The sequence below is a fragment of the Lissotriton vulgaris genome, chromosome 3_1 (assembly GCF_964263255.1).
Source record: "Lissotriton vulgaris chromosome 3_1, aLisVul1.2, whole genome shotgun sequence".
Lineage (NCBI taxonomy): Eukaryota > Metazoa > Chordata > Amphibia > Caudata > Salamandridae > Lissotriton > Lissotriton vulgaris.
This window is the reverse complement of record NC_141689.1, coordinates 921,802,958-921,815,065: the sequence shown is the minus strand read 5'-3', so window position 1 is coordinate 921,815,065 and position 12,108 is coordinate 921,802,958. Positions and strand designations below refer to the sequence as shown.

General features: G+C 42.5%; 1 protein-coding gene across 1 annotated transcript in view; it reads left to right on the top strand.

The window, feature by feature from the left end:
• ALDH1A1 (aldehyde dehydrogenase 1 family member A1) overlaps window positions 1–12,108 on the top strand; it is a 271,085-nt gene that overhangs the window by 81,009 nt on the left and 177,968 nt on the right. The window contains exon 5 of the mRNA XM_086961266.1: window positions 4,970–5,031. Within this exon, the coding sequence (XP_086817392.1) occupies window positions 4,970–5,031 (62 nt within the window). The remainder of the gene's footprint in view (window positions 1–4,969; window positions 5,032–12,108) is intronic.

Genomic DNA, 12,108 nt, shown 5'->3' with positions numbered 1-12,108 from the left:
TGTAAAACCAAAAGCCTCTTCCTTTCAATATTGGTTTCTGAAGAGTAATCTACTGAGATATATATAGATTGGCCTTCAAGCGGAAACAATGAATTATCGTTCCTGAATGGTGTGAGCACTGCATGGGCATGCTTGTGTCTCAGAAAATAGACCAGGATTGGGAACTTGGCAGGCTCTCTTTTACTTACGTGACTCATCTCATGGGCTGTTTGAAACTCTAGTGTTTCAGTAAAGGTTTCCTAAGAAGTCCATCCTATCATAATTTTCAGCCTTTCAGGGATGCCATAGAGATGGATATTATCCCACTTAGAGTGTTACTCTAGCTCTGTGAATTTACATCAAGGGAACCAGATATCCTGCCCCCAATCTGGAAGATTGTCCATTTGATCCCTCTAGTTCTTATGATCTATTTTCAGCCATTTTAAGGCATTGATGGAAAGTAGAATTATCAGTACATATCTATTTAATTTGTGAGGAAATGTCCACCATTTTAGTGTCCTGATTGGACAATGTTGATTCTATCATGTATATCTCCTTCATGATGGAGCGAAGTGTGACTTTGAATGCCATGTGCTTCGGTGGCATCTGTGCCCAGAAATTGTTTAATAACATAGTAATTGATGCCTTTGGCTGATGAACACATGGCCCTTTACAGGCAGAACAATGGGAGGAATTGTAAAGTTTTCATGAGCTGATGCTGCACCCATGCAATTATATGAACTTGTACCGTACTTTGGTCTTACAGACATTCAGCAGTTCATATAGGTATAATACGTTGTAAGTAGGCTGAAGTATCAGTCATGTAGCTTCCGAAATGGATATTTGTGTACCAGTCTGGAAAATCATGAAGCCTATCCCCATAGTCAATTTCAGCAAGAGTAAGGATTGATGTAGTTGCAAACAGTAACACCTTTATCCTGATCTCCCTTGGTGCCCTGTTATAGCCCATAATATTCTTTCCTCAGCAGCCTATACTAAAAAAGTGCCTCAAAGCAGTAAGAATCATGGGCATTGACCATGTACATAGAAGCTGCCCTCTTTTGGTGTACGCATAAAGGCCTTATCATCCTGTACAGTATATACTATCAATTTTAATTCAGATGGAAAGTTAAGATGATCATACAGTTGTGAGGTAATACCTTCACCTTCCTTTAGTTCAGCATAAATGTTGGAATTGATGGCTTCTCCACTCATGCTGATGTGACATTGGGGAGGTACAAGTGGCAAACAAGGGAGGGAGAGAGAAGAGATTTCTGTGGGTAGAGCCAAGCAAATCATTAGGTTATTATTATTATTATTATGTGTGTTCTTATATAGCGCTCAACTTACCCTTGGGCATCTTGGCGCTTGCATTGGGAACCCGTCCTGGCTTTTCCCTGTGAGATAACCCATACTGGGCATCCCCAAGGTGAAAGCCAGGCATCCCGCCGCGGGGGGCCGTAGTGGAGATTAAGCAAGCTATTGCCCAGAGTTGCAGAGTGTGAACCCATGATTAGGTCAGGCACCGAAGAGAGAATTATCGAGTCCGTGGACATATGAGCTCAACACCCTGCCGCGTCGGGAATCGAACCCTGGTCCCGGGTCTGACCTCTGCTTCAGGGTCTACCTGCTCTAACCAGTGAGCCACACTTCTCCACTTGTTCCATTCTCTCTATCCTCAGTGGTCACTTCATTGCAGGGCTAGTGTCCACCTCTTCATCCTGTTAGAATTGAGATAAGAGGGCCCAATTCAAACTCGCAAAGGGTGTAAAACAGGAGTGAAATTTAGCCAGACCCGAAGTACCCCATGCAAACTACCCTAAATTACTGAAAGAGGGACCAGTACTGATTTTCAGTGTTGGAATTCCGTGTTTATGTTCTGAATAGGAAATATTGCTGGGATAAAAATCTATTTGCTTCAGCCGGTTACGATCCCCATGCAGGACACGAATCAACAACAAGGGGATTGCAGCAAGCTCATATGGCAAAACAGAAATCCAAGAATGTCCAAGGCATTGGGGGGAGGTGAGAAAAAGGTGTCTGGGGACTCCAGATCAGGCCAAGTGTTACATAGCCTGTTAGTTGAGGATAGTATTTGAAGGGTCCATCAGGTAAATAGAAAATTAATGTCCACATATGGTAAAGGCCCTGAAGGGGAGACCCCAGTGGGACGCACTCTGGTTACCAAAACAGTCCAGACCCAAAGCTGAATATATATCCAACATTACAAGCCACTTTTAGAGATGTGAGAGAAATTAAGAAAAAATTATAGGAAATCATCATTTCTAACCTCCTTCATACCTATTCACAATAATACCAGCTTCATTTTGCACTCACTGTTCTGCACTTCCTAAAATGGCACCTAGTGAGACATAATTTAGAATCAGGTCATTAAATCATTTGAAATATGAAAAAAGATTTTGTGTTTGGAGGAAACAGAAAGGCTGTAGTATTTACATTTGTAGTATTTATACTCCACTCAGAGAGCAAAGAAGCAGGGACCAGTGAACTAACAGCAATAGAGTAGGTATCACCACACTATGAAGCAACCAATGTCCTAGTGTCAAGTATTTAAAAGGCAGACCAACCCACGCTAGAACCCCCCATGGGTCGCCCTACATGATAAATGGACTAAAATAGTATAGTAAATAAATAGTGCAATGTGCTATAAGATAATGTATAATTGGTACGTGACACTCCAGAAACTCAAATCAACAGAACCCTCAGAAGGGAAGCAAAATGCTGGAAGGGCTGCAGGTTGTGGTGCACAATAGTTCACATATGGTGGTCATGTCCCACTCTAAATATGTATTGGAAGGAAATTCTTATCCACATTAGGGAAAGAGTGGGCTTCCCAATTTTAGACCTTAAACTTTTAGTGGTACAGTGCATGAGCCCCCCACGGTGAAAATGCATGACAAAAAACGAATAGTCACTAATTACCGATATGTTACTGGTTGTCAGGGTGGTGCGATTGGTGGCACTGCACCGGGCGCTGACTTGGGGTTGTGGCGTCATTTTTGCAAGTATATTATCATTTAAAAAGCACCTGTTGGCGCGTTCCTGGCTCCAGCAATTTTCAAGCATCAATTAAAATATCAAAAAAACTCCTGTGATGAATCGTCTTCCTGGAAAGACACAGAGGTTTGTCTTGTGGAAGTTTTGACTCCTCCAAAGGTAGCGCAGAGGGTTGAAATGCCTGCCTCTAAGAACGTGTACCATGCAGATAACAAAGTGCATGTAATGTAAATAGGTCAGTGGGTTACTGCATCTGTAAGAGAGCTCCTTTTGTTACTTGTTGTTTGGAAGTCAAAATCCTAATACAGAACATTGAGCTATTAGCTGTCATCAAATTGCTGAGTGTAAACTGCAAGGTATATGTTAGAGCTATGTGTTTTTTTGCCCAGTCTTTCATTATCCTAATCTTACCAAAAGGGTTCATTTGGGTAGAAAATAACTCTTGTTATTAAAGAGAACCCCTAACAAGGGTGTACATTTTAAATTCTGAATTTGTGCTTTTCCAGAATAAGTACTCTTAAATTATATTTGCTACCAGTATCGATTACATGTGACTCCTACACTACACTTTGTAGTCTTGTCTGATGTATCATTTCCTATACACGGATTTACACACTGAGATTGTTTCTGTGCAATGTGTTGTAAAGTGCTCTGACACCTTACACTGGTGTGAGTGGTGCTATAAAACTCAATGAATCAGAGAAACAGTGGTGCTGGAGACTTGAGGGGCACTGTTAAAGGGCAGTGGTGGGGGAATCCGTGGCAGAGGTGGTCATGGGGGGGCAACAAACATTGTCGCACAGGGCGCCACCAGAGTTAAAGCTGGCCCTGCTGGTTGTTACACAAGGAACTCACTTGACAAATAGCAACGGACCAGTAGAATTTGGAAAGTGATGGCAATGGAAATCATCTTATATGACTTATGTAAAGAAAGACCCAAATTTACTGACATCTCGAAACCCGGAATGGCTGTCTTTCAGAACGAGGACCCGCACTTTGCATGTCCAAAAAAATTGGGAGCAGTCAAAATGGCCTGGGACACTGAGCCAGTTATTCATGAAATACGGTTATGATCTTCAATATGAACAGAAGGACACTCTCCAAGAGGGGAAACACAGTGCTGATATTCTCATGTAGTATATCTCAAGAGACATTATTTTAGTTGCAAGTGGTATTACTTGCGTTGGGAGTTTGGTGGGGGGTACATATTTGGTCTTATGGTGAATTTATGGGCTTAAAATCGTACAAATGTGTAATAGAGCCAGCAAGGTGTTTTTTTAATTAAATCTGTCAAATGCCTCATTTTACTGTTGAAAACTTAGAATAGGATGTATTTAGCATGTGTGGTTCCCTATTCTGCCCAACTTTTAATGAGGGCCTCTGTCTCGCCTCGCTTTGCGGAGAACTAAGTTAAGGGATAGTCCCCAGTGGAAAAATAAAAACATTCATATGACTTATATGAATTTCTGTAGTATACGACCCTGTAGGTGTTTGCATGGAACAGTGGATCTGCATGGAAATCTAGGATTTGAATGGATTCTCATTAGGAGTTTTAATGTTCTCCTGAAAATATTAAACCCACAGAAATCGTTTTAAGAAATCTTCCATGCACCCCTTACTAAGAAAACATGTGGTTACTGGAGCAGGCAGTGGTTGTTTAAAATCCTATTGATTAGTGTCACCGAGGTTCTCATGATATCCTGTGTTGATCAAAATCCACTCGAAACCAGAAGAGGAGAATCATTTTGCGGGGACAGAAAATGAATTTCTTTTGTGGTTACTTAAATGATTGAAAGTATTTTTCTTATTATTAGAAATTCTAAGCACCAATTAAGTTAGCACGTCAAGCACATGATGCGACTGATTGTATCATTTATCGAGGCTCACAGTTAAATGCCGGCATACTTTTGCATATCTAGAACCTTCTCTGAGTTTTAGAAGCGTTTCTATACTTCTCTGTTCTTTCTCGCAGATGGAGACTTCTTTACATTTACAAGACACGAGCCTGTTGGTGTGTGCGGTCAAATTATTCCAGTGAGTATAAACTATTTTCGTTGTTGACATAGCAAAATGATTGCGAACATTTTGATTAGCACATGATTGATAATACAAAACCGTGTCAAGAAAATGAGATGGAAAGAGCGAAGTGTGGAGAATTGAAAAAAAATGTGTGTTGATGTTATATTGTTTGACACTGAATACTTACCAGTGACATAAAAATTCACTGTTATATACTCATAATTTTGGTATTCTATAGTGACATCTTCCTTCAGGAACACAACTTGAAAGCACGTGCATGAGGGGCTCAGCTAATGTTAGACCATCAACACCAGAAGAGCAGTGCCTGGATTCTTTCCAAGGGCACCTATGAGGGCTTCTTAGTTGTGGGGATCCTAAGCTGCATAGTCCATAGGGTTCGACTTCCAAACTCCACTGTTTCCTCATCAACAACTTACAATCCGGGATTGCTGAAGATCTGTTACCTCCTCTCAAAAGTGACCTATCACCGGTCCTTAGCTCCTCAGCGGAACAAGAGGTTCCCGGGTCTTCGGTTACTCAGAGTAATAGGTGTGGGCACAGGCGACTCGTTAAAGATCATTTCTTCCAACTCTGGGTTGAAAGAGCATCCTTTTTATCAAAGTGATGCATGACAACATGGTAGGATAATATATAGACTTGCATCCTTTAGAGAAGGCCTGCTGAGTCCTCTTCTCCATCCAATACACTTCTATGCCTTGGGGGATATTGGAGCTAATCCCAATATCCACCAAAGCAGTTTCAATAATGAATTGAACATGATGTGCCTCTGTACCTTCTTCTATTGTAAAGGTACAGTTACTGTTAGGCAGGACTTGGAGAGGGGTTTGCATACACCTCCGGAATAATTTAATCTGTTTTGCAGTGTGAGATATGTATGCAGTGGACAATACCTCTTGTATCAGCCCAGATCTCATATGAGTGGAAACACCAAATCGTATGCCTAGTATCATTTATGTCCCCTTGCTGGGTAATATATTGTTGCACTGAGCTTTGAGCTCTTCATTTTCAAGGACAGGAGATTTCATCTTGGCATGTGGACCCTGCCTGTTACTTTGAGGCATCTTTCCTCTGCTGGTTTGTTGATCTGTGGGTGCGATCTGAGTTGAAAAGAAGACTTGGATGCACTATTATACATATGCCCCCAACTTTGTGATGCCCAATCACTGTTCCATTGACAATGGCTAGGCAGCTAGACATCTCCTACATGCAGAATTCCTGAGAAGGAACTTCTTTAAATCACTTTTCAGAGTGGCTGGAAATTGGCGGCAATCTTTCCTGCAGCTCATTTCAAAATACAATTTTTTAATTAGCCAGATCATTATATGAGTCGAATTCTGCTCTGGACACCTTCCTGAACTCAGTTAGGGCAAGAATGTCCTCTGCTTGGTAAATGAGTGTGTGCCTTTGCCCTGACCGCCTGTGGAACTGGTATCTTGCCTTTAATTGAATCAACTGTAACCAGGGGCAGAGTCAGCACAGGGACTGAAAGCTGGTCCTCGTGGCAAAGACCACTCCTAGCGACTCTTCACTCCTGTAGAAGCCTCTAAGAACGCCTATTAAGGTGGCTGTATAAGAAATTCCATAATAGTTATAGGAACCTACACAAGTTGTGTAAGTACCTTCTGTGTATGTATTTTTGTCTTTTTGTCCTCGCGAAAGCTCTACAGACCCGGCTGGGCTCATAGAGCTGAAACATGTTGACGCATCCATATATACATAGATATATGGTAATCTAGTTGCCCGATTACATATATATCGAATTTTTTAACAACAGTGCCAACCTTTTTATTAAAAATTCTTTTTTGGTGACACACTGTTTTTTATATTTTTCCCTTTCCTATTATTTCTGGACACTTCTATCTGGACCAGAGATAGCCTTGGGTGAGGCAGGCATACCGCACGTTATTTGACTACCCTATGAATATGCCATGACGCCTGACGGGCGGATAAAAGATACACCGCCTCGACTAAATCAGGCTGTCTATGAGGGTTTTCAAAGACTAACCGAAGGTTTAGTAGACACCAGTGTCCATTCCCTTTTGATTAATTCACTTTCCATAGTAACCCCAAGGGCCAAAACCAGTTCTATTCCCTGGAGAGATGCACCAAGTGTGCGCTCTTTGCTGAAATGAGATTCATGTCCATAACCTGGACTGTTGACGTGAAGTGGAGGTGGTAGATTTTTCTGAAGGGATAGAAATGAACATACCTTTTTCTTTGCTTCAGAGAGAGTGTGGCCTACTGGACCCAATCATGCAAAGTTCCACTTAAGTGTGGCACCCGACTCTTTCGCTGATATCCTATGTGTATGTTGTGTTGATGTATGTGTAATATGGCTGTTAACAAGACTCTGTGTTATGGTGCAATTTTATTTGCTGAGATCAGTGGGATCCATTACGGATAGCCCCTGTTTGACATGGCAGAAGGTACTGGGAAGAAAACAGCTTTGTCAGACAGTGGAAGTACATTTTCAGCATCCTTGAAGCTGAAGATAGGAGGCCTAGACACTAAAGTGAGGAAGGCTGGAGAAAGGACTACCCATAAACATTCTATGAGGACCTTTCAGCTGCGAATTGCTGATCAGCTTTTCTTGAGGAGGACCATTTCCTGGATATAAGGGTATAGGGGCAAGTCAGCACATTCAGTTGTTCAAGCGGAAAACGTTTCTAGGAAGAGCTTGTCCTATTTTTCTTTCACTGATTGGGGGTTCAGGAAGGCTGGGGACAGTCAGATACAGAGTTTTCACACTTCCTTGTGTCCATGTTTTAGATAGTCCTGCTTGGAGCCAACTTGATCACTACTTGCTGCGAGAGACATCACCTTGCAAAAAAGGCTGTATCTGTGATAAAGTAAAAAAAAAACACATTTTGTAATGGAACCACCTCAAACAGTTACAGGACTTTAAAGAGTGGATCAACATCCCCTGTCTAGAAAATGAGTACGTGTGATCCAAGCCATCCAAACGTTTGTCCCTCTTTCAAGTTCTTTTTGCCCAAGCAAGGGAGTGCTCCACAGAGACTTGGAGAACTGATGTGACCCAGGGGCTTGTGCCAGTCTGAAAGCTAGTCTTTCAATGATGAAGAGACATTAAAGGTAGTCCGCACACAGTGGGTCTGCTTAAAGCCTAGAAGCCTGCCTGGCTGCTAGCTTTGAGAGGGAGGGGGAGTGCCAAGGCCTGTAGGAAAAGAGACTGTCCAGGTAACGCACAGTCATGCTGCCGGTGAGTGGACCCTTCACTAGAAGCATACTTGTGCTCAGGAGTGTGCCCAAAGATGATCTAAGCTGAGAGGCATCACATGGTCTCCATACATGGTTTATTTGGCAAACTTCATGCAGTGAAAACTTCAAGTGCCAGCATGATACTTGGCATCGCCACCATTTTGAAAGGGCTCTGAGTGCTGCTACCAATGAGCTGTAGATCCAGATGTCACCACCAATATAGACAGAAGACACCCTAATGATTTGGAGGTCGCAACTGCTGAAGGACAATAAGAGGACGTACCTGCTGTCTGGTATCTGCATACCTGAGGTGCAGGCGACTAAGTAAAATCCTCAAACATGCCTACTGGAAAGTTTTCACACACTCACAAGAGCAAAAAAAGAAAGTAGATTACATTTTGTGCTGCTACTGACAATGTGCAGGCTCACAAATTTTTGGAAGGCCATTCATGCAACCGGATGGCAAACTTTGGTGACCAAGGCATTCCTACATAGGATAAAATAGGACACTGGCCAACATATTGTCCTATGCTCATGAGAACTGAAGTTGGGAAAATTCATCAAGAAATCTGACGAGAGACCACCCTGAGTCCCACAGACACGGAAGGATAGAATCCCACCCCTCCGAAGACACGCTTTGAGAAACAAGTCAACACGTACATGTAAAGGCACACCATTGAGTAGAACCTAAGGAGGAACACATTTAACAAGCTACTTAAGTAAAAGTGGAGGATCTGTACTAGAAATATAAATATGCAGACACCACCCCTCGGAAAAAGCAATATAAGACTAACCACAGAATACATACAGGAAAAGAAACACATGGCCTCAAAGCAAAGTAAATGTGCAGCTACACCTCATTGACTTCTTTCACATACACTATGCAACATTGCAATCACAACAGCACCTGAAAAATATGGACAGGCCTCCTAAGGCCACATTGTGCTCTCTATCTTCTGGCATAATGACCACATCACTATGTTTGAATGAATCTACTTTTTAACATCACATTTTGGTAAAGAATTGGACCATGGATTGTTTTTCCTCTGAGATCCTGGTTACCATGTTCACCTGCTCAAATACCCATAGTAGGGGTGGGCAAAATATTCTGTTCTGCCAGCGGATTGGTAGAATTGAAGGAATACTGCCAATTGCCACATGGCGGAATCTTTTCCTGTGCACGGCTCCAGAATGGTTTGTTTTGCCCTTTCAGCTTAGACTGCTCCAGGACAAGATGGCCTCCCAGATCTGTCAAAGACTACAGGATGATGAGCCTCATCATTCAAAGAAAGCTCCTGTCAAGGGAGTCAATGCTGAATAAAGAGTGGTTGCTTGATCTCTTGAGCTTTTATGATGCCCCCTGGGGCACACAACTGCATGTCTAACATTATAAGATCCATGATTCCCTAAGAATATGTTGTTATACACTTCCCTCTCCCTACTGAAGTGTGATACCAACACATCACTGGAACATTCAATCCCAAAGGTCCAGACATATCACTCTCAGTGGACCTATGCTCCTGTGAGAGCTTGTATCCACAGTGGCAACTTGATGATTGCTTACCCCCCTGTCAAGCAGCCTCAGATGCAAACACAATCCCTGCAGACCTAGATATGATCCCTGGCTGCCACTTCCATTTGCGACCCCATGCCTATCCCTCCCTTACACAAGTCAAGTGGGGATACCCAGGCTAGAGGGTTTTTTTCCAGGGCAGACCTGTCGGTGCATTGCCCCACATACCAATCTTCAGTCACATGAATTAAAGATCTGAATGCATATCTCATTTTTCAGCTTTTTCACTGCAATTTACCCACACCTATGGCCACAGGAGCTAGGGAGGCCAGCAGAATCCCAAACCAGGCACATAGGCGCCCAAACAGAGCAACAGTAGTTCAAAACACTGTCATCATCCTGGACATTTTTCAAGCCACCCTCCTCCCAGCTTATTCAATGCACTGCCCCCTCCTGCATTTTCTCTGTGTTATGGTTGTTCAATGCCACATTGCTAATGGGGCACCCATACATTTCTACCTTTCTTTTCATCAGTCTCCCATTTCTGACCTTTCCCCATTTCCAGGTATTAGCCCTGCACCTCCATAATGGCAAATGTCGCATGGTTTCAGTCAGCCGAAGAATGCATTTGTGCCTTAAGAAATGGAAACTCTTCTCCACTAGCTTCTGTATGAAACGCATGCAAGGAATTTAGGGCCAGATGTAGGTAATCCCAATTTACCTATTCTTAAATACTGAATTTTACTGATTCGGTATTTAAGAATAGGTAAATGGGATGTAGATACATTTTCGGTAAAAATTACTGAATCTGTAATTGTCATTCATTCCTAATGGGCCTGGAGGCCCAAAGGAATGAATGGAAATTACGCACAGCCATATGTAGGTAAATGGCATTACCGAATCGTAAATACCGAATTTTACCGATTCGGTATTTACAATTCGGTAAATGCCATGTAGGTAATAATACTTTAAATATTACCGAATCGGAAATATTCGGTAATTACCGAATCGGTATTTACCGATTCGGTAATTGCCATTTATTCCTATGGGCCTTGAGGCCCATAGGAATCAATGGCAATTACCGAATCGGTAAATACCGATTCGGTAATTTTACCGATTTGTCAAGGGGGACAGGGTGTCACTTTGACACCCTGTTGCACCCCTGATTTTGGCTTGTGTGCCATGTGACACACATACATGCCCTTAGGGCATGTATGTGTGCCACATGGCACAGGTGTACATGCACCGATGTGCATGTACACAGAAATTCGTTATTTACCATGCCATTGTATTTCATGGTAAATAACGAATTTCTCAGGGCCTGTGGCACTGTTTCCAGTACCACCTACATCCCAAATTAGCGATTCTGCACATTTACCGAATCGGTAATTTTCCGATTCGGTAAATATACAGAATCGCTACATTTCAGGCCCCCTACATCTGGAAATACAAATACCGGTCGGTAACGGCCGAAATCGGCCGTTACCGACCGGTATTTGTCCACCTACATATGGCCCAGAATCAGTAAATACCGATTCGGTAAAATGGGGGAAACATTCAAGGGTGCCAGGGTGTCACTTTGACACCCTGTTGCACCCCTGAATCGTGCTTGTGTGCAGATGTGCCACACATACATGCCCTAAGGGCATGTATGTTTTGAAAATGCACAGATTTGCATTTTCAAAGGTATTCCTTATTTACCACCAACTTATAGTTGGTGGTAAAAAACGAATCCTAAAATGGGAAAAGCACTCATTTGAGTGCTCCCTACATTGCAAATTCGGTAATTTACCGATTCCTTAAAATACCGAATCGGTAAATTACCGAATTTGCAATTTATGCCACCTACATCCCAAATGCCCAATACCGGTAGGTAACATCAGAAATTCGGTCATTTCGGCCAATACCGACCAGTATTGGGCCACCCACATCTGGCCCAAGGTGACCTATTGATTTCATTACCTTGATGTGAGAAAGATATTTTCCTGGATGTGCAGTAGCCCCAATGTATTGACTGGCACGTCTGGGGCACAGCTATGCCCATGCTATACTAAAAAGTAACTGTGAGTACGGAGCTCAAACGCTTTCTGTGTGCTGAAGCACACTCTACCCTTTATTCTACTTCTTTGGCTTTGAGCTGTTATTTCTTATAAACTCTCTCTTCTGATGTTTTTTTTCTGAAATGCACTTTTCACTGAGGAGACAACACTGAGGCCAGGCAGTCAGATATTAAGCAGACATGCCCTTCTTTATGTGATGAGATGACAGTCTACCCAGGTGTTCGCTCAATGGCGTATTATGCCAAGTGGGAAGTGGCAAAATGTGATACAACCATGCAG